Below are 21,040 nucleotides of genomic sequence, written 5' to 3'. Positions count from 1 at the left end.
GCCCTGGTGGGTCCTGGGGTGAGGGGCTGAGAGCAGAGCAGCACCAGCTCCCCCAACAGCCTGGGGAGGGGGACATGGTTTGTAGGGGAGGTTCAGTGACCTCCAGTGCTGCCACAGCCAAAACAGCCCTGGGCAAGGGGAGGGGAGGTCATTCCTCTCTCAGGAGCGAATGCTACTCCAGGGGCTCAACAATCAGTGAACTGGCTCCACCTCCTTCTGGCTTTGGTGGCATCAGGACTCCAATTTAAACCTGGCCGAGTCCATGGGGTGAGACCCTGCTCACGAGAAAAGGGGTCCTGCTCTGCTGTAGCCTCTCCACCTCCCCCCCGTGGCCCCAAACCCACGGGGCCGGGTCCCAGAGCTGCAGCACCCGCTCGGGTGCCTCTGCAGCATCTCCTGCTCCGCCGGACCGTGCCCACGCCTCTGTGTGCTGGTCTGGGCCCCGCACGGGAAGGGTTAAGGGCCCGGCGGCGGGAGCGGTGCGTGGATGGGTGCGTGGGTCCCGCGTTGCTCACGGGAGGTGTGGTGCCGCTTATGTAACCTCATACTTTTGGGTTGCGCCGAGCGCTCGGGGAGTATTTTCGCTCGCTCTGGCGCGATTCGGCCGCGACTGTCCCAACAGCGGCAATCGGCGACCGCCTTTTTGGGAGGGGCGAGGGGCCGGACCCCGCGTGCCACGAGGAGTCACCGCGTTGCTCCCGGTCTCAGTTTCCCCATCTGAAATGGGGCTAATGAGGGTGACCTCCTTCGGGCAGCTCCCGTGACCCCCGGGGACGGTACCGGGGCTGCCCCTGCCCGGGACGTGCCGGGGTGGGATTCCCGGCTCCATCCGGGGCTGCGCTCGCAGGAGCCGCGCTGGAAGCGGAGCCTGTAACGAGCCGTCGCCCCGCGTCCCGTCTGCGTGCCCATCCATGCGGAGCGCGGGGGAGGAGGGAGGGAAAGCCGGGAGGAAGGAGCGAATCCGACCGGCGAGAGCAGCGAACCCGTTCCCGATCGCCATCAGCGAAATCGTGTCAGACAGCAGCACTGGAGCGCGGCGGGAGGCCCGGCCCCCTCCACCCCCAGCCCGTGTCCCCCTCCCCGGCACAGCGCCGGGGCTGAGCGAGGCGGTGACACGGGTGGGAGCACCCAGAGTGCCCCCACGGCTCAGCCCCTGCACCAGAGCGGGTGGGGGAGCCTTCGGGCACCCCTGCACCCCCCGCTCTGCCCAGCCCTTGGGGTGGATGTGGGCTGAAATCGCCCTCTTCAGCTGCCATTAAATGGTTTAGTTTGAGGGTTTGGGGGCTGAGGTGCCCCCTCAGGGCCAAGCTGCGAGGGCAGGGGGGAGTCCAGGGAGGAGGCAGCGATGCCACGAGTGTGGTGATGGCGGCTGCATCTGTGCCTGTGGTGGGTGTCACCTCCATGCCCGTGGCTGATGTGGTGGCCAAGGCCATGCCTTGCTCCTGGCCATGACTGATGCCATGCTCACGCCCACAGTAGATGCCACGTTCCATGGCTATGGTGGATGCCAGGTCCATGCCCCTGGTGGATGGCATGCTCATGCCCATGGTAGATCCCACATCCATGCTCATGGTGGATACCAGGTCCATGTCCATGGTGGATATTGTGCTCATGCCCATGGGAGATGCCCTCTCTGCACACAGCAGGTCTCCAGGCCAGTGCCACTGTCCCCAGGAGCCGGGTGTCCCTGGGCACTGCTGAGCACCAGCTGCATCCCTGTCACCTGAGTCCTGGCCCAGCGTGACTGGGACCAGGCATCTCCACCCCGTGATGTGGCGCCAGGAGGACTCTGGTGACCTGGTGCAAGAGTCACACCACAAACCCCAGCCAGGGGACTTTGCCCCGTGCCGATACGTCCGGCCCTACACCGCGAGGCTGCTTTGCATGGTCCGGGGCCACCCCACGGCCACCATCCCAGCTGGGGTCCAGGGCCACTATCACTTTTTTCCTCCCTTACCCAGGGCACAACCTGGAGCCCCACAGCCACCTGTGTGCATCCCAGCACGAGGGACAGGGTGGGAATGCCTCGCTGCCACCTCCCAAGCTTCCCACTGCTTCCATGGCGCCCTTCTTGACCCGCAGGTCTCCCAGAATGTCCCCTCGGACCTGAGCGTCTGTGCCCCCCTGCACGGGGGTCCCGGCGCTCCCCACATCCCCCAAGCACAGGGTGCTGCACCTCGGGCAGAGCCCCCGCCCTGTCCAGCCGGGGGGCTGTGGGGTCCCTGCGCCCAGCGGGGTCCCCGGCGGGGACAGCGGGGCTGCGCGGGAGCGCGGTGAGGCGAGGGAGCGGTGATTCAGCGGGACACGCAGCCGGCCCCGTGCCTGGGCGAGCCGGGGCAGGACGGGCACCGGCACGGCCCTCCCGGGGGCGGGCAGCGCCGGGGGGCAGCGCCGGGCAACCCGCGGCCACGGCCGGGCGGGGGTCGCGCAGCCCCCGGTCCCGGGGAGGCGCCGGCAGCGGCCGCGCAGCGCCGAGCGCCGGAGCGGCGGGGATGGGGATGGAGGAGGAGGAGGAGGACGAAGGGCAGGAGGTGGGGCTGGAAGTGAAACCGATTTGGGGGGGCGGGGCGGGCTCGTCATGTGAACGGCCGCATGCTCGGGCAGAAGTGGGTCACGGCGCGGCGGAGGGGCAGGTGCCAGAGCCGCCCGGTGCCGCCCGGTGCTTCCCGGTGCCGCCCGGTGCCTCCCGGTGCCTGCGCTCCCCGCCGCGCCCCGCGCCGCTCCGGACCCCCGCGCCCCCCCATGCGCCCCCCGGCGCCCTGACCGCGGCGGACACGATGCGAGGTGGGTCCGGGGGGCTCGGGGCGCGGGGGGACCGGAGCGCGCGGCCGCGGGGGCAGCGGCGCAAGTTGGCCGCGGTGGGGGACGGGGGGACCCGCATCAGCCCCGCGGAGGGGGACGGGGGGAACCCGGCGTCGGCCCGGACGGGGGGACGGGGGGACCCGCATCAACCCCGCCGGTGAGGGACGGGGGTCCCGCGGCAGCCCCACGGAGCGGGACGGGGGAGACTCGGCGTCAGAGCGGACAGGGACAAGGGGGGACCCGCGTCAGCCTCGCCGGAGAGGTACAAGGGGGGACCCGCACGAGCCCCGCGGAGGGGGATGGGAGCCGCGCCAGCCCCAACGGGGACACGGGAGAGACCCGCATCAGCCCCGCTGGAAAGGGACAAGGGGGGACTTGCACCAGCTCCGCGGAGGGGGACCAGGAGGGAACCCTCACCAAACCGCTCTGCCTCCTCCAGCTCCCCCTCCGTTAGGAATAAAATTCTTGTTTATTTTGCTTCGCTTTCCGACGCCGGCTTAAACCCGCTCTTAAGCTTTTCCTCGCACTAAACCCCTTAATCTCCTCTTCAATATGTTGGTCCCACCAGGGCTGGATTTATTGTGGGTTTTTTCCCCCCTTTTCCCCCTCCTCACGGCGCGGGGGGCAGTTTGGGAGGCGCCTGCGAGGACGGGCAAAGGACCAGGTGAAATTTTGGGTGCCCCTTGTCCTGGTCAGGGATGAGTCGCGCCAGCACCTGCCTGGTTATTCCCGTTATGAAAGGCAATTCCTACTTGTCACCCCTCTGCTTTGCCAATCAGGCGGAGGGGAGGAGGAGGATGGAGGGAGGAAGGCTCCAGCGGGATGATCCACTGGGGCCTGGTGGTGGTGACGCAGTGGTGGCCAAACCCAGCTCTGTTCCTACAGAGCTGCTGGGACCTCCCGCCCTGGGCTGGGGTTTTCATCCCCCCTTTAAAGCCACCCCAGCACTCTGTGGTGCCCCTCCATAGGTGTGTTTTGGGGGTGCCCTGTGGGGTGTAGGTACCAGGAGGCTCATCCTCGAGCTCCTCAGCCCCTGTTTCCTGCGGGCGCTGTGGTTCTGCCGCACTCTTGTGTAACGGTGGGGCCGGGGCGGGCGAGGCCGAGGTGAGCCCCCCACATCCCCCTTCCCGCCCCGCCACATCCCGGGATTTCACCTTTATTGGTGCGGAGGGAAGCATTAACGCCTGCCTAATTACCGGCACTGCTGGCTCTTACGTAGCACTCGCACAGCCGGCACCAGCTTAATTAGCAACTGGGTGAACTTTTCCTTTTTTTATAATTTTTTTCCTTCTCCCCCCCCCCATTACTGCGTGCTGACCCTCATTTAGGGCCAAACCCCCCGATATCCCACCGTTTCCCCCAGTGAGGTGTTCTTCCCGCAGTCCTGCGTCCTCATCTCTCGAAGCCCGAATGCCGCATGGCGACGCCAAATTGTCTCAATCTCCATTTTCCTCCCCAAACCCACCCCTGCTCTGCCCCATTCCCCGGGGGGCCACAGCAGCTCCTCGCCCCTGTCCTTCCCTGCGCCGCGGACGCACCGGGGCCGGGGCAGAGGCTTTGCCTTGTATAATCCTACACTGTTTCCAGCCCTCCTGCTCACTTGTTTTGCAAGCAGCGTGGCGAGCAGCGTGCGGTGGCTCGGCAGCCTTTGCGACTTGTCCTAGTGACCTAGATCTGTCATTGGAAAAATCAGAGAGGGCGGAGGAGGAGCTTCCCTGCCCGTTTCGGCGGCGTGCACTCGCCGGCGCGGCCGAGGGCGGCCGGCACCCACCGGCCCTCCCGGCACGACGGCTGCCCCTGTCCCCGGTACCGCGGGAGGGCTGCGCCTGTCACTTCCCAAAAATGAGCCCGGAGGAGCAAAAACTCCGGCTTTGTGGGGTCCTGAGTGGCACAGACGTGATTTGGGATCCTCGACCCTGATAACCCCAGGGAGGGGCAGCGCCCGGAGGGTGAAACGCGGTGTTGGGGAGATGGTGGTCCCTGGCCCCACGCCGTCCTCCTCCCCTGTTCCCTCCTCCCTGTCACGTTTAACTTTGAACTCGGCTATTTAAAGAGCTGCTAATGTCTAAATCTCGCCGGGTTTATCGGATGTGGCGAGCAGAGCTGCTCTCCTGCCTTTATTTAGCCCCAGGGAGATAATTCCCCCCGATTTAGCCGCAGGGCTGGAGGGGTTCTCCCTCCGCAGCCCGGTTTGTCCCCACCCCGGGCTGGCAGCAGGTCCCCCTCCCCGCTGCCTCACCTTTGCCATCCTTCTGCGCCAGCCAAAGTGCAAAGGGCTGCGTCCTGCGCCACCGGGGCTGGCCTTGGCACGCTGCTGCGTGGCACGGGAGCTGCTGAACCGGAGCGGCCGGGGCAGGGGCTGGGCGGCCGTGGGTGAGCCACGTCGCCCACCCAACACCACGACTTCCCAGCTGGAGACACACACTGCACCACGGACAGGGAAAAACAGCACCTCGCTGGGCACTGGGGCGCATGCAAAGCCCCCTGGCCACGTGGCCACGAGGGAAGGTTGCCAAAGGTTGTCCTGGGGCAGGGTGAGAGCAGCTGAGCTGTGTTCTGGCCCAAAGTTTCCAGGAAATCTTTGCTAATCAATTAGGAAACCAGTTCCCACCTCCATCACCCCAGCCTGGCTCAGGGCCGCAGTTGTGTCATCTCAATTTTCCTTATTGCCTGCATGGCCCTGGTGCTGCTGCTGCCCCTGCTCCTGGAGCTGGGGCTGTGAACATCCAGCATGGGCCTGGCTTCTTTGGGGTTCCCTGGGATGGGGATGGGATTTGCCAGCAGCCATGGCCCCAATGCCGGGGTGTGGGAGACCCCGGGGTGCTGCAGCACAGGAGCCTGGTTAAAAGCAAAGCCATCAGCAGATGTAATGGAGTGATAATTCCCTTTATTTCCTTATTTATTCCCACCCCACAGCCACTGTCCCAAAACACAACTGCTGTTGGAGGCTGTGGGGAAGAGCAGTCGCTCCCAGGGTCAGAGGTTGCTGCAGGAGACGCAGGAGCAGAGCTGGGTTTTAGGGAAGGGACGGGGAGATGGGGTGGCATTGTAGGTCCCTGCGTGTCCCTGTGCAGCCCGGCCTCGTCCCCTGCTCAGGGTGCACCGGGGATGCTGAACCCCCTGGGAGGGGGGAGGACGGTGGTGGTGAAGCGTGGGAGCATCCCAGTGCCCTTGGCCGGGGCGGGGGTGCCGGGGGCTGCGGGGCTGCTGCTCATTACCGGAGGTGCCCGCCCCGCGGCATCGACCGCGCGGCAGCGGGATGGGGCACGGACCTCCCTTCCCAGCAGGCTCGCTGGGTAATGAGCCAGGGCCCTGGGGAAGCGCCTGCCCCGGCAGCCGGGGGGTGTTGGGGGCAGGGGTGGCCACAGGGGCACGGAGCCACCTCCGGAACACTCGGAGCTGGGATGCTCATCCCCTGCCTCTGGCAAGGGGCACCGTGGACTCAGGTGGCACCCCAAGGGAGGGGGTGGCCATATCCTGCCACCAGCCCCGTGGGGTGAGGGGGTGCAGGTTTGTCCTGGGGGACTGCACAGACAGGGACCTGCCAGTGCCCCCCAAAACACCCCCTCCCAGGAGTCCTCACCTCCAAGCTGGAGGCGCCCAGCAGAGCTGCTGGGAGGGGGGGTGGCTCCAAAAAGCCTCCAGCAGCAGTGAGGTTGCAGCACGTCCTGGGGCTCAGTGGGGTGCTGAGGGTTTTGGGGTGATTCCCCCACAGCAGTGAGATCATATGGCCGAGGGGAGGGATGGGGGAGGATGAGGATGGGGCCACCATCCTCTCTGCACCGCAGAGGAGGGGTCCGGGCCCTCGTAGCCGGATCCTGCAGGGCCTGCCTTGTTTTGTTTTGAGGTGCGGGAGGGATGCCCGCCCTCGGGGCGGAGGCGATGGAGGGGAGGGTGTGCCGGCGCGGGACGAAGGCCGAGTCCTGCTCCGGGGAGGGCGGCTCTGGCTCTGCCGAAACCACCAGAGCCTCCAGCCTGGTCCGGGCCAAGCGGTGCTGGGCTGGAGGGGACACATGGCCGGGTCCGGGGGGGTGACAGGAGACCTGGGGGCTGTGCAGGGACAGCCCCGTGTCCCCACAGAGCGCTGCGGCTCAGCACGGCAAACACGTGTCCCCAGCTGGAGGGGTCACCCCAAAACGCCCCAAAATCCCCCTCCCCGGCGGCGGGAGGTGGGGGTGCCCCCCCGAGCCCCGGCTCGGCCCCGGGAAGGGTTAACGGCCGCGGTTACACAAGCGCGTGGCCACGGGCAGAAAAGTGTGTCAGTGGGACAGGATGGCTCCGAGCGCGGCGCAGCCGCCGGACCGGGGGGCATCGCCCCGCCACGGCCGAGCCCCGTGGCCGGACCGTGCCCACGGGGCCACTTACATAAGGGCCGGCCGGTGGCAGCGGGCCGGGAGTTGGGCAAGAAGTGTTTACAGTGGGAGGAGAGCAAATACCACCGCCGGGACATTTTAATTGCCGGCTGCGGATCATTGTTATTTATTTTTTTAACCCTTTGGTTTTGGTTTTGGTTTGTTGTTTTTTTTCCCCCTGCTCCCTATCTTAGCCCCGTTGGCCCCAGGGTGCAGTTTCCCTTCCTGCCCCCCCGGGCGGGGGGAAGGGGTTCTCCCCCACCTAAACGACCCCCGTTTGCACAGCGTGGCTGATGCTCGCAGGGTTGTGGTGGGAGGAGAAGCCAAGTGCTCCCGTGGGGAAACTGAGGCACGGGGAAGGGGGGCACACCCGGAGTGTGGGGTCTGCTGTGATGTTTCCCCCTTCTCACAGTGAGATTTGGAGGATACAGGGTGCTGCTGTGGCCACCCCACCAGCGCCCACATCCCTCCTTGTCCTGCTGGGTTCGCCCCAGGGGGGTGTTCAAGGGTCCCAGGGGAGATGGTCTGGCAGCCCCGGGGGTCCCGGGGGGGACGTGGCCGCGGCACGAGGGGACGCCGAGGGAGCCGAGCCGGTGATTCAGCCCGGGCTTACGATCCGAGCAGCAATTAAGCGCCGTCCTGGGCTGTAATTGCCATCGCCGGGGTTACGGCCGCGGATCGACGTCAGTTATTTGGGGCGAACGTCTTACGAGCGGGTCAGGTGCCGGTGGCGGGCACGGCCGGGTAATTAGCAGGATGGTAATTAGAGCCCCAAACGGCTGCGGGCGGTCGAAGGGCTTCTCCTTCGCCAGGAGGAGCCAGGGCAGCATCATCCCCACGCACTCTTAGCTCTGGCTCCGGGGGGCTCTCGGGGGTCCCCTCCCTCTGTGGGTGCAGGGCAGGGTTTGGCCATCGGCATCACACGAAGCATCGGTATCACACAAAACCTCGGGTGGGTTTTGTGGGGCACACGGAGCGGCACCGCCGGGCTCTGCCGGGTGGGTGCCGGTGGGTGCCAGGCCGAGCTCAGCCCGTTGCCGGTAATTCCGGGTACCGGGAGTATCGGCCGCGGGCGTGAGGGCGCGGCGCCCGCGATGCATCACCCGCGCTGCCGGCGGCTGCAATTAACGTTGCATAACGAGCCGACGCCGCTTCCTGCCGGGGGTGGCACCCCCTCCCTGTGCCCCCCGCGATGCCACCACCTCTCTGTCCCATCCGGGCGGTCGGGGCAGGGCTTGGGGCAGGGCGGCGGGGCGGGGAGGGGTCCCCGCCGTTTGCGGGTTGCATCCCCTTTCCGGCGGCGTGGGTGAAGGTGGCAGCAGGATCCAGGGAATTGGAGGGTGTGTCGGTCATCGGAGCCGGGTGGTGGTTTGGGGGTGGGCACACAGGGCCTCCGTCGATGCCTCCATCCCCCTGCCAAAGGGGCTGTGATGCCAGTGCAGTTGAGGGGGCTGTGAGGATGCCCTGGCCATCCCTGCCTGTTCCCTGCCCATTCCTGCCAGCTCTGCTGCCCCAGGCCCAGAACCACAGCAGAGGTGCAGGCAGCAGCTTTGGGGAGGGGCTGGGGCAGGAATGTGACCACCTTGAGTCTGAGGGGAACAACACACAGCCCTGGGAGAAGCCCGGCTCAGCAGCCTCAGGAAGGAAGGGTAAACCCCCAAATCACCTGGTGCATTCGGGGCAGGACCTGAGCAGTGAGGCAGTGGATGCAGGAGGGATCCATCCCTCACTTGCACCCGGGTTTGGAGCGAGTCCTTCCCCATCGTGGCCGGGAGCAAACCTCCCCCAGAGGGTCAGTAATGGCAGCCCTGGGGGGGACCAATGCCATCCCCGGGGGACTGAGCATCCCCAGGGTACCAACTGCATCCTGGAGATACCAGCTGCACCCCTGGGGGTACCAACTGCATCCCTGGGGGACTGAGAACATCCATGGAGGACCGAAGGCAGCCCTGGGGGACTGATGACAGCTTGGCTGCCCCTGTGCCCAGGGAGACTCCACTGCCCCAGCCCAGCCCCCCCTGCATCACTGAGGGACCCCAGGACACCGCTGGGTGCCGGGGGCAGTGGCACTGGCCGAGCACTGGGACTGTCCCTCACGGAGACGGCCCCACAAAACACATCCCTCTCCCAGAGCCGATGGCTCCCGGGGGAGAAGAGAGGCAGAAGGGAATTACCCGAGCGGGGATTTGCACAGGCCCAGGAGATTGGAAATAACCATAATCTGGCCGTGGGGGTTATTTTGGCGCGGCGGCGCCTGCCCAGCGCCCTCGAGAGCAGCGCCGGCTGAGCCCGGCCGGGGGGTGGGGGCTGCGGCGGGGATTAGAGGGTGCAGAGATGCCGGGAGGCACGTACGAGTCCCGGGGGTGCCCTGCGTCCCCCCCGGCGTGCGTGGGGAGGGCAGAGCCGGCGCAGATCTGGGGCAGCTGGAAAATGAGGAGGACGAAGCCTATTAGCAGCTCAGTGCCAGCGAAGCAGAAGCGGGGAGGGAAGCGGATTTGCGGGGGGAAGGGGGCCGGGACCTTGAGCTGGGGATGGCTATATCGGTCCTGGGTTTCAGAGGAGCTGCTGGGGGGATGGGGAGGGCCCAGACCCTCTGCTTGGTCCAGCTCTGTGGCAGGAGAGCATCCACAGCTGCAGGGATGGGGATGGTCCCTGTGCAAAGGGTGTCCCTGTCCTGGTGCACACACTGGTTAAAGAGCAAGGGGAATGATTCCAAAACAGGGTCCTGGGCAGGCTGGTGCACAAACATCCTGTGCTCTCCCGGCTCCAAGGCCTTTCCTACTCTGTCTCGTGCTGCTGGAGGGGATGGGGGAGCAGATGGGGGTATCCCACACCCTGTGTGAGCCTTCTTGAGGACCTCTCTGAGGTGGAAGCGTCCTTGCAGGGGCTGCAGGAAGGGCTGAGCTGCCGGTGGGTCCAACTCTCGTGCCTCAGTTTCCCCAGGTGCTGTCGTGGAGAGGGGTCCAGCTCCCTCCTCCTGCTCAGCGTTTACCACCATTAACCCCCGCGGTTTTCCCCCCTTCCCCCTCCTCCCCAGCCCAAATCGAGGTGATCCCGTGCAAGATCTGCGGAGACAAGTCCTCAGGGATCCACTACGGTGTCATCACCTGCGAGGGCTGCAAGGTGAGCCCGGGGACGGCGGCTGCCGGCGGGTGGGGGCAGCTGCGGGGGCCTGGCATTCCAGCCGGGCCCTTTCCCAACCCGTCCCGTCCCCGCGCAGGGTTTTTTCCGGAGGAGCCAGCAGAACAACGCCAGCTACTCCTGCTCCCGGCAGAGGAACTGCCTGATCGACCGCACCAACCGCAACCGCTGCCAGCACTGCCGCCTGCAGAAATGCCTGGCGCTGGGCATGTCCCGCGACGGTGAGCCGTGCCCGGGGTCCCCAGGGGCCGTCTGCTCCCCCGCGGAGCCGGTCGGGCTGTCGGGATGAAGGTGCTCCCCCCGCGGGGCCGGCGCGGCGCAAGGAGGGTTTGGGAAGCGAGAAACGCTTTCGCGTTTTCCGCGGGAAGTCGATTCAGTCGGGTCTGTTCTGCTCGACCCAGGGTTGGTCTGGGGCGGGGGGTGCAGCCGGCGGGGTCCCTGCCCCTCTCAGGGCTCGTACAGCGGCTGCCCCGGGGGTCAGGACCCTTCCCAGGCGGGGGGGTGGTCCCGGCTTTGCTCCGGGGCGAGGCTGCCCTGACACGGCCGCGTCTCTCCCGGGGCAGCGGTGAAGTTCGGCCGCATGTCCAAGAAGCAGCGGGACAGCCTCTACGCCGAGGTGCAGAAGCACCAGCAGAGCCAGGAGCAGAGCGGGGGCACCAAGGATGAGCCCGAGCCCCTGAGCCGCGTCTACACCACGAGCGTGAGCAGCGGGCTCTCGGACCTGGACGACATCTCCACACTGTCCGACGGGCTCCTCTTCGACTTCCCCCTCACCCCCGACGGCAGCAGCACCTACTACAACCTGGACCTGCTGGCCTCGGCACAGCCCTCGCCCGACCAGTCCAGCCTGGACGTGGCCGACGCCACGCTCATCAAGCAGGAGTCCATCTACGAGCTGATGCTGGAGCCGGCCCTGTTCGCCCACGGGGCGCTGGAGGGGGGGCAGCTGCCCCCCGACATCTCCGTGCTGGAGATCGGTGAGCACCGGGGCAGCCCCGGAGGGATGTGGGGTTGTGCAGCCCCGGAGGGATGTGGGGTTGTGCAGCCCTGGGGACGGTGCTCGGGGCCACCCCAGCACCCTGCAGGACACATCCAGCTCTGGGTGCCCACACCAGGCACACCCTGAGCGACCTGGGATAGCAGAAGGTGTCCCTGCCCATGGCAGGGGGGTGGAATGAGCTTCAGGGTGGATCAGTGGATGAGCTTCGAGGTCCCTCCCAACCCAAACCATTCTGGGGTTTTATTCTATGATAGTGAGGGACTGACCCGGCCTCGGCTCTCAGAGCAGCCCCAAACCCTCCAGGCTGAGCACGGATGGAGCTCAGCACACCTGAGACTGTGTGGAACATCCCCTGCTGTGCCTTGGGGACAGCCCCCAACACTCTGTCTGTGCTCACACCCCCGTGACACCGCACCGAGTCCCTCTCCCCCTCCAGCCCCCAGCCCCGGCAGCCCCCCAGGACACCCAGGAGAGGACGGGTGTGGGGTGTGGGGGCAGGGGGCTCACCAGCACTGTCCCCACCTTGCAGACCGGGTGGCCCAGAACGTGGTGAAGTCTCACCTGGAGACGTGCCAGTACACGACGGAGGAGCTCAAGCGCCTGGCCTGGAGCCTCTACTCCCCCGAGGAGGTCCGTGCCCTGCAGAGCAAGGTGAGTGCCACTGCCACGGCCCCCACGGCCCCCCAGCACAGCCAGCGTCACCTGGGCTGGGGGTGAAGGCGAGGAGGGTCCTTCAGTGCTTTGGGAGCTGCAAAAGCCCAGTGCTGGGGGGAAGGTGTGGTGGCAGCTCCTGCCCCGGGTGTCCTGATGCCACCACGCCTGGCACGGCACGGGGGTCCCTCCCCTGCCCAGCCGGTGTGGTGGGGAGGGGGCAGCACAGCCTGAGGCCGTCCCTGTGCCGCAGAGCTGCGAGGCCATGTGGCAGCAGTGCTCGCTGCAGATCTCCAACGCCATCCAGTATGTGGTGGAGTTCGCCAAGCGCATCGACGGCTTCATGGAGCTCTGCCAGAACGACCAGATCATCCTCCTGAAAGCCGGTAAGGGGGGATCCCACCGCCCCCCTCGCGTCCCTGCCACCCCCCTTGTGTCCCCACTGTCCCTCCCATGTCCCCAACACCTCTCCCAGCAGCAGCCTTGGTGCCAAAGGTGTATCCCATCTCTTCTCTTGGCTGGTGCTTTCCTCTCGGAGCCTCCCCTCCCTCCTGCCCCAGCTCTGCCAGGGCTGGGCTGGAAGGAGCTGGAGGTCGTGTGTAGGGGTGGTGGTGCGGGGAGGGGACATGGGGAGTGGCTGCCTTGGGCAGAGGCTTTTCTCCCAGTCACTCTCATCCAAATGTCATCCAGCAGCTGGGATGGAAATGAGCACGGCAGGTTTTCCCCTGGGAAAATGGGTGCCAAGTCCAAAGGGGAGCAGGGAGGGAGAAGAGAAAAGGATTGGCCTCTTCTCCCAGCAAGAGACTGGGAAGAGGAGGATGATGGCAGCACACCCCCATGTCCCCCACCCACCCATCTGCCTGAGCTGGTGATGCCGTGCCCAGGCCAGGGACCTGAATGTGTAAAAGCCCCAAAATAGTGGAAAAGCCTCCCAGTTCCTCATCAGGGCTGGGGGCTGAGAGCTTCACCCAGCACAGGGGGTGCGTGCCTCTGTCCCAACAGGACGTTGTACCCCGAAGCCAGAGCTGGCCATGCCCGACACGCTGGAGTTTAACTCATTCTTTCATTTCTTCCTCCCATTTTCTTTTTATTTATTTTGTTCTCACCCCCTCCTCTCTCGGTGCTCCACCACAACCTCGGTCTCTCTGCCAATGACTGGATAATATTTCCCTTCGGTGAAATATTGTGGTCACAATTGGAAACCTAAAAAAAAAAACCCCAACCAATCCCAAAACCCAAAATGGATTTGTTGGAATAACCATTCTGCTCTTGGGAATGAACAATCTGGACTTCAAACGTGCACTGGGGGCTTTCCTCTTTCTTACCTTTGGTCCTGGGATGATGGAAACCCCTTGACCTTCCCTGCCCTGCCCTGCCCTGCCCTCGTCTGCGCTCTCTCTGCCTACATCAGGTTGCCTCGAGGTGCTCCTGATCCGCATGATCCGTGCGTTCAACCCCCTGAACAACACCGTGCTCTTCGAGGGGAAGTTCGGCGGGATGCAGGTGTTCAAGTCGCTTGGTAAGAGCTCCTCTCCTCTCCTCTCCTCTCCTCTCCTCTCCTCTCCTCTCCTCTCCTCTCCTCTCCTCTCCTCTCCTCTCCTCTCCTCTCCGGGTGTGCCGGGCAGGGCAGTGACGTCCCCGCTGTCCCTCCCAGGCTGTGACGATCTCATCGGAGCCATCTTCGAGCTGGGGAGGACCCTGTGCCGCCTGCAGCTGTCAGACGAGGAGCTCGCCCTGTTCACCGCCGCCGTCCTGCTCTCCCCAGGTACAGCCCCGCACCCAGGGGTGCCCCGTGGCACAGCTGGGCAGAGCTGACCCGTCACAGAACATCCTGAGCTGGGAGGGACCCACAGGGATCATCCAGTCCAACTCCTGCCCTGCACAGACACCCCAACAATCCCACCCTGGCCCTCAGAGCGTTGTCCAAACGCTCCTGGAGCTCTGGCAGCCTTGGGGCCGTGCCCACTGCCCTGGGGAGCCTGGGCAGTGCCCCAGCACCCTGTGGGGGAAGAACCTTTCCCTGAGATCCATCCCAACCCCCCTGGCACAGCTTCCTCGGCACTGGTTCCTTGGTGTTTGACCTCAGTCGTTCCTCGCGAAGGAGGTTGGGGGCAAAAAATGCCCAAAATGCGTCTGCCAAACCCCCTCTGTGGGGAGAGGAGCTGTGTCACCCCCAGTGGGGGGGGCATGGAGGGAGGCCCAGCTGGCCATGCCACTGTCCCCAAAACCATCCCAGAGGGACCCCCCCGGCAGCTCTGCCCTGGTGTCCCTCACAGATCGGCCCTGGCTGACCGAGTCCAAGAAGGTGCAGAAGCTGCAGGACAAGATCTACGTGGCCCTGCAGCACGAGATCCAGAAGAAACACTCCGCTGAGGACAAGCTCTCGAAGGTGGGGTTGGCACAGGGGGGCACGGGCGGGGGCTGTGCCAGGGGGTGTCTGAGCTGGGGCACGGGGCTCCACCAGAGCTCAGGAGCCACACACGGGCGTTCCTGGGGTGCTCAGACCTGCCCAAGGAGGAGAAGAATTTCCCTTTCCAGGGGCTGTGAATCTCCTGGCAGTGCAGGCAGAGGCAGCCCCGGGCTGCTGAGCGTGGCACTGCAGCAGGCAGCAGGTTTTTTGGGCAAAAGGAGCCATTTCAGGAATGCTTTGGGCAGCACGGAGCTGGAGCAGGGAGGGGGCCCTGGGGGCTCCTTGAGCCCTCCCAGGTGCCGGTTTTCCTGGGGAAAGGTGTGGGTTTGGGGGTGAGGCCACGTTGCTGCCAGGCTGCCCAAAGGGGGGCTGTCTGCTGGTGCCCCAGTGCCAGGCAGAGCCACTGGTCCCCAAACCCACCCGTTGTCCCCAAGGGAGGGGGAACAGCAGGAACAGCAGGGCAAGGGACACAAACTGGGAACCCAGTGGTCCCCAAACCCACCCATTTTCCCCAAGGAAGGGGGAACAATGGCACAGGGACATTAATTAGGAATCCAGTGGTCCCCAAACCCACCTGCTTGTCCCCAAGGAAAGGGGAATGGCAGCATTGGGGACAGTGGTTGGGAACCCAGTCATCCCCAAACCCGTCCATTCTCCCCAAGGGAGGGAGAACAGCAGGGCAAGGGACACCAGGTGGGAACCCAGCGGTCCCCAAACCCTCCTGCTTGTCCCCAGGGAAGGGGGAACGACGGCACAGGGACACTGGCTGGGAACCCAGCGGGGTCACCAGCTCCTCCTCTCCCCACAGATGGTTTCCAAGCTGCCCTTGATGAAGACCATTTGCAACCTGCACTTGGACAAGCTGGAATTTTTCCGTCTCCTGCACCCGGAGACCGCCATGAACTTCCCTCCCCTGTACAAGGAGGTTTTCAACTCGGAGCTGCAGTACAGCGACCCTCGCGAGAGCTAAGGCCGGGAGCCACCTCGAGGCCCTTCGAGCCCCCCAGAATTTGGAGACGAACTGCACTTCAGAGGTTTGGGGCAGTTTATTTAAATCAAGTCAATCAAACTCAAGAGAAGCTGGGGGGCTGTGGGTGCCCCCAGCCCCGTGGCCCCGCCGTGGGTTGCAATAGCTCTTGAATGTAAAGCACCTTGAAGGAAAAAGCAAATGGACTTTGCCATACCAGTGAAATGAATGTGAAATCTCTGCTGGGGAGGGGAGATGCTCCTGGCAGTCCTGCTGTCCTGGCTGCACTCTCCACCTCTGATTTTTTTTTTTTTAATTATTGTTTTTTTGGTTTTTTGTTTTTTTTTTTACCCAAACACAAGACCTGGGATAAAGAAGGGGCGATGCTGACTCGGCTGGGTGGGGTGGGCTGGAGCTGAGGAGAGGGAAAAGGGAGAGCCTTTGGTTTATTCCTTCTCCCAGGGGTGCATTGAGCCCACGGGAGCTTGGCTGAGAAAGACCTGGCTGTGGCTGGGGGGGGATTCAGCACAAGATGTTCCCGTGGAGGAGGCTGGTGCGAGGGAAGGGACGCCCAACACCACAGGGAAAAAGCTCTGCAGGGCCTCCGTGTCCTCCATCACAGCATTTCCCCAAATGCCCGGCCAACTGCCCACCCAGCTGGGCTTTTTGGAGCTGATTTGGCAGGTCCACCTGCCTCGTGCCACCTTTCCACACCCCCAGTGCTTTTCCCAGCCCGTGTGACTGCAGGCAGAGCCCGGCTCCAGCTGCTCCACCCCGGCGGTGCCGGGGCTGTCCCTGTCCCCACAGTGGTGGCTCTCTGGGTGTTGGTGTTGTCTCATCGAGCCCATTAAAATTTCCCCGTGGCTCAGCACCCAGGGGAGGGTTTGAGGCCCTTCCTCCACCCACCCCCATCCCGCTGCCGGGTCCACCCTTCCCACGCCGGTACCACCAGGAGCACGGATGTGGCTGCTCTTGCAGGTTGAGTTGGACCCAGGCTCTTCCCCCCAAGGAGCTCCCTAGAACTGTTATTTTGGGGCTTGTTCTCTATTTAGCAGGATTTAGGAGCTTTTCAGGGGGAGAAACTGCCCATTGGGGTCAAGGGGAAGTGGAAGGTCCCTATTCCTTCCCTTCAAGGAATTAGGGTGATGGGAAGGAATGTGGTGTGGTCGGGACCTGCTGCTCCAAGCTCGGGAGGCTCAAAGGTGACAAAGGGAAGGATTTGTGGGGTGATGCTGTGACAGTCCTCAGCAGTGGGAACACTTGAGAGACTCTGTGGCTCTGCAGATGGCTTTTTCCGTCCCTGTTCCTGCTCCTCCTGCAGCAAATGCCAAAAACAAGGGAAACCCTGCTCCGAGGCAGCCCCAGTTTCTGCTGACAAAGGGCTAAAACCCCGAGCCCCTTCCTGCTTCCTGCTGATCCCTCGTGCTCCCAACCCCCTCCTGCAGCAGTTTGGGCCATCTCTGAGTGGGAACCAGAGACCTTCAGCTCCACAACTGCACCCCTTGAACTCAAGGAGCAGCTCTCTTGGCGTTGTCAGGGACGTTCGTGCTCTTGAGTGAAAGATGTCCCAGGGAAGAGCACGGACCAACCTCGACCTGGGAAGAGTCGCTGGTGGGATTTCTGCCTCGGCCTAAGGCAGAGGGAAATGTGGGGGCTGTGCAGGGTTTGAGAACCACATCTGAACTGCTCCTTGGAGGAGATCAGAGCCCTCTCCAGCACTGCTGGAGCCCAGGAATCTGGGAAAGGCTGCCAACCCTCCCACGGCCCCACGTGAGTGCCAACGTGTCGTCCTCGTCCGCCGGGCTGGGGACGTGCCCCGCTGGTTTCCCGCCCTCTCAGCTCCTCAAGCTTTGACAGAAGTGAGAAGTCAGCGCTGCCTTTTACATCCAGAGGGTTGTGCCTTTTTTTTGGGAGCATCAGCACCGGGAGAAGCGCCCTATGGAAAGGACTGTGCTTCGCAGCTCGCCCTCGGCGCGGCGGGACAGCGGCGCCGCCTTTCCCGGAGGGACACGGGTCTTCTGGAGTGTTTGGGGGAAAAGGAGGAGAAAAAAAAAAAAAAAAGAAAAGCACAGCCCCTTGTTTTCACCCTCGGTGTTCGTCAGCACCACCGGTTCCGTTTCACCCGGCACAGAGCCCAGGGAAGCACCTTAAACTCGGGAACAGCCCCCGCCGCCGCCGCGGCCTCGTCCTGGCTCGTGACACAGCGTCCGCCTCGTGGGAGAGGTTCTGGATCCTGAGCAATAAAAAAAGCCCCCCCGTGGGAACCTAGGGAAGACTGGAAGTATTAAAGACACGTGTAACTCGACCTGCCAAACCGCGGGGAACCTGCACTTTCTAAGTTCTCTTTGACGGAACCGACTCGACTCGCTGATTTCTCGGGAGGGGATAAAGTGATTCCACGTCGATTCAGTGATTTCTTCTGGCTTGGGACGGGCGAGATGCCCGGGAAGGGATGGCAAGGGCTGCGGCCAAGGCTGTGCTGAGGTCCCTCATGCCCCGCTGGGCCTCCAGGAGCATCGAGGGAAAGGGCAAAGGACAAAAACCTGGGTAGAAATGCCTGAAGAAGGGAGATTTCCCCCTCCCTGTGCCAGGGCTGCGTGTGCCCACTGGGGATGATGCCCAGGAGCCCCGAGACCTCCAGATCGCTCCCATGCTCCGTCCTTGGCGTCTTGGAGATGTTTCCAACCCTCCAGCCATGGGATGTTTGGCCGCTTTCCCATCCAACAGCCCCGGGGAGCCTCTCACAGCGATGGCTCTTGTCCAGACCAAGATTAATTTCGTGTTTGTTTGTTTGCTCTGGCAGTTTAGCTGAGTGTCCATTTCCACCTGCAGAACCCTCACACTGTGTATAAAAAAATGGATCAAAAATATATATAATATATATTCTTGTGAATGTTGGTGCAAAAGAGAAAAATATATAAAGTTTCAGTCGGTTTTATGTTATTTTTTATCTCTTATGAATGAAAGAAAGAAATGGAAAACCTTTTCTTTCCATTTACCACCCTCCACACACACCTACCTGTAGATACCAACAGGTTTTATGGAAATGTTTTACTTTTTAGATTTAGGAAGATGCTTCTGTTCTCATTGAATGTTCTGTCTTGTAAGATTGTAATTTCTATTTTTTTAAAGAAAAGAAAATAACTAAATAAAATTTCCTCTTTCGGACCAGTCAGCTTAGGAAGGGAGGGCAGGGGAGGGAGAAACGTTTATTTAAGGACAAAACTTGTTGTCTGAATTTTTCATGACATTAAATAAAAAGTAATATAATGTATGGATGAAAAGCTTTTTATTGAGGTGTGTTCTATAGGTACATAGATGTATATTGCACAGAATTTGCAGGAAGAAAAATAAAGTCTGTTTTGCAAGGTCAAAAAAAAAAAAAATAATTAATAATGTTGGAAACAGTGATTTTAAATTTTAGCAAAGGGCAAGACTGGAAGGGAATCTCTTAAAATCATGGAAAAAACATTTAATTTTCCCATGAGCTCAGGACCCAGGTGGACCAGAATCATGGAATGGTTTGGGTTGGGAGGGACATTAAAACTCATCCAGTTCCACCCCCTGCCATGGGCAGGGACACCTCCCACTAGCCCAGGTTGCTCCTTTGATCCAACCTGGCCTTGGACACTTCCAGGGATGGGGCAGCCACAGCTGCTCTGGGCAACCTGTGCCAGGGCCTCCCCACCCTCCCAGGGAAGAATTCCTTCCCACTGTCCCATCCATCCTGCACAGGGTTTGGACACAAGGGGAGATTTCAGGTGTTAGAAGGTGTTGTGTGTTCCCTTGACGCCAGGCAGACACTGAGGTGAGCTGGGAAGAGGCTGGATTTGTGCCCAGAACCCCTGTGTTGTGTTCCAAGAGCCCTTGGAAGCACTTCCCGGTGCCCCCTCCCTGCATCCTCCAGCTTGGGCACTCCGAGGGAGAGCCAAGATCTGGGAAGGGGCTTCATCTGGGCAACCCCTCCAGGCTGAGGACAGGGACTGTCCCTGGGGCAGGAGGCTGGGGGCAGGTCTGGGGGATGGGGGGATGTGTGGGGGAATGAGGGACAGCCCAGGCACAGCAGGAATTTGTTTTCGAACAGTTCCCAGGCCCGGGAAGGAAAGAATGCCCTGGATATACAAGGGGTACATGGATAGCACACCCTGGATACAGCAAGGATGCCAGGACTCAGATGCAAAGGGCTGATCCCTGCTCTGGGACCAGGGACAGGACCCAGGGAAGGGCTGGAGCTGTGCCAGGGGGTTGGGATGGATCTCAGGGAAAGGTTCTTCCCCCACAGGGTGCTGGGGCACTGCCCAGGCTCCCCAGGGCAGTGGGCACAGCCCCAAGGCTGCCAGAGCTCCAGGAGCGTTTGGACAACGCTCTGAGGGACAGGGTGGGATTGTTGGGGTGTCTGTGCAGGGCAGGGGTTGGACTGGATGGACCTTGTGGGTTCCTTCCAGCTCAGGAGATTCAGGATTCTGTGATTCTCTGGTCAGGATGCAGACGGGCCAAAGGCATCACTGGGTGTGAAACGTGCAAATCCCATCCTCCCTTCCCTCTCCTTCCCCTCCAGTTCTCCCCTGGGTGCCCATTCCCTACTCCCTGGGCAAATCCAGAGCTGTGTCCCTCAGCAGCACAGCTGGACTGTCCTGGAGGTGTGGAGCAGAGGGGAATGATGATCAGGAGTCCTTGGGGCAGCAGGGTCAGTCAGTCCCAGGGTTTTGCCTCACCAGCTGTCATTCCCAGGGGACAGCACAGCTCCTCTTTCCTGTTCCCACCCGTGGAATTCACATATTGCAGGATAAATCCTGGCTGCTACAGAGAACTGGGAACAGCCAGAAACAGGGCACAGCTCGTGGAGATGTGGGGAGGTGTCATCACCCCCTTTGGAGGTGGAGGGAGCAGAGCTGGGGTGTCCAGGGAGCTGCTGTGTCCATGTGGGAGCACCCAGGGATCACCTGGAGCTGGGGGTGTCACACCCACAGTCCCATCAAATTGCTACACGGTGACACTTTTACTTGATTTTCATTTAAAAAAGGTCTTTTCCCGTCCCCCTCCCCCCCCCAAAAAAAAATCAAGTTTCTTTGGTGTATTTTGGAAAAAAATATAAAGTACAGGGAATCTGTTAACAATATTCCTTGTGAAGAGCTGCCCTCTAAACAAAACGTGTTCAGGAAAAATGGCCTTTCAGCTCCAGGGGAGAAGCTGGGAATTATCCAGGAGGTGTCTGGGGGTCCCGGTGGGCTCTGGGAGCCCGAACACCTCCAGCCAGAGGCGGCAGGATGGGATCCTGTGGCTGTCCCGCGGGACAGGAGTTTGGGATATGAGGGTGACCGGGGGTCGGTGTCCCCACCGCGGCTCCCCCAGTTCGTGCTCCCTCTCTTACTGGTCCAGCAGCGCTGGATTTACTGGGGCCGAGTGACCTCTACTGGTTTATACCCAAAATATTCCCTGCGTGCCTGGGATCCGGATGGATGGAGGCAGGAGGCCTGATCCTTCCTTCCCAAAAAACACCTGCCCAGCTGGGAAGGGCTGGAGCCAGTGGCACTGCCCGTGCCCCTTTCTGGGGACAACCCCCAGGAAAACTGGGCAGCCCCCCCAGAGCAGGGGCCAAACACAACCAGTGACCCCCAAGAGGTGGATTTTAGGGAAACTTGGCAGAGTTTGGGGAAGTTTTAGGGAAAGTTTACAGGGAGAGGCCTCAGTATTTGCTCAGCCAGGAGGGGTGAGCC

General features: G+C 62.5%; 1 protein-coding gene across 4 annotated transcripts in view; it reads left to right on the top strand.

Annotated features, from left to right (window-relative positions):
- Positions 1–2,593: 2,593 nt before the first annotated feature.
- Positions 2,594–21,040, top strand: part of LOC135403322 (nuclear receptor ROR-beta-like) — a 121,938-nt gene continuing 103,491 nt past the window's right edge. Inside the window, exons 1-10 of one of the 4 annotated variants that reach the window (XM_064637228.1) lie at positions 8,538–8,803; positions 10,192–10,277; positions 10,375–10,516; positions 10,859–11,272; positions 11,825–11,946; positions 12,200–12,332; positions 13,358–13,465; positions 13,601–13,711; positions 14,223–14,335; positions 15,165–15,639. In XM_064637228.1, coding sequence (XP_064493298.1) covers positions 8,554–8,803; positions 10,192–10,277; positions 10,375–10,516; positions 10,859–11,272; positions 11,825–11,946; positions 12,200–12,332; positions 13,358–13,465; positions 13,601–13,711; positions 14,223–14,335; positions 15,165–15,326 — 1,641 coding nt within the window. In that variant the 5' untranslated portion in view covers positions 8,538–8,553 and the 3' untranslated portion in view covers positions 15,327–15,639. Of the gene's footprint in view, positions 2,785–7,707; positions 8,495–8,528; positions 8,804–10,191; positions 10,278–10,374; positions 10,517–10,858; positions 11,273–11,824; positions 11,947–12,199; positions 12,333–13,357; positions 13,466–13,600; positions 13,712–14,222; positions 14,336–15,164; positions 15,640–21,040 lie in introns of those variants that run through there. The other 3 variants (XM_064637230.1, XM_064637229.1, XM_064637227.1) reach the window with 3 other exon arrangements.

The sequence above is a fragment of the Pseudopipra pipra genome, chromosome 27 (genome assembly GCF_036250125.1).
Source record: "Pseudopipra pipra isolate bDixPip1 chromosome 27, bDixPip1.hap1, whole genome shotgun sequence".
NCBI classification, from domain to species: Eukaryota; Metazoa; Chordata; class Aves; order Passeriformes; family Pipridae; genus Pseudopipra; species Pseudopipra pipra.
This window is presented reverse-complemented; position numbering and strand designations above follow the sequence as displayed.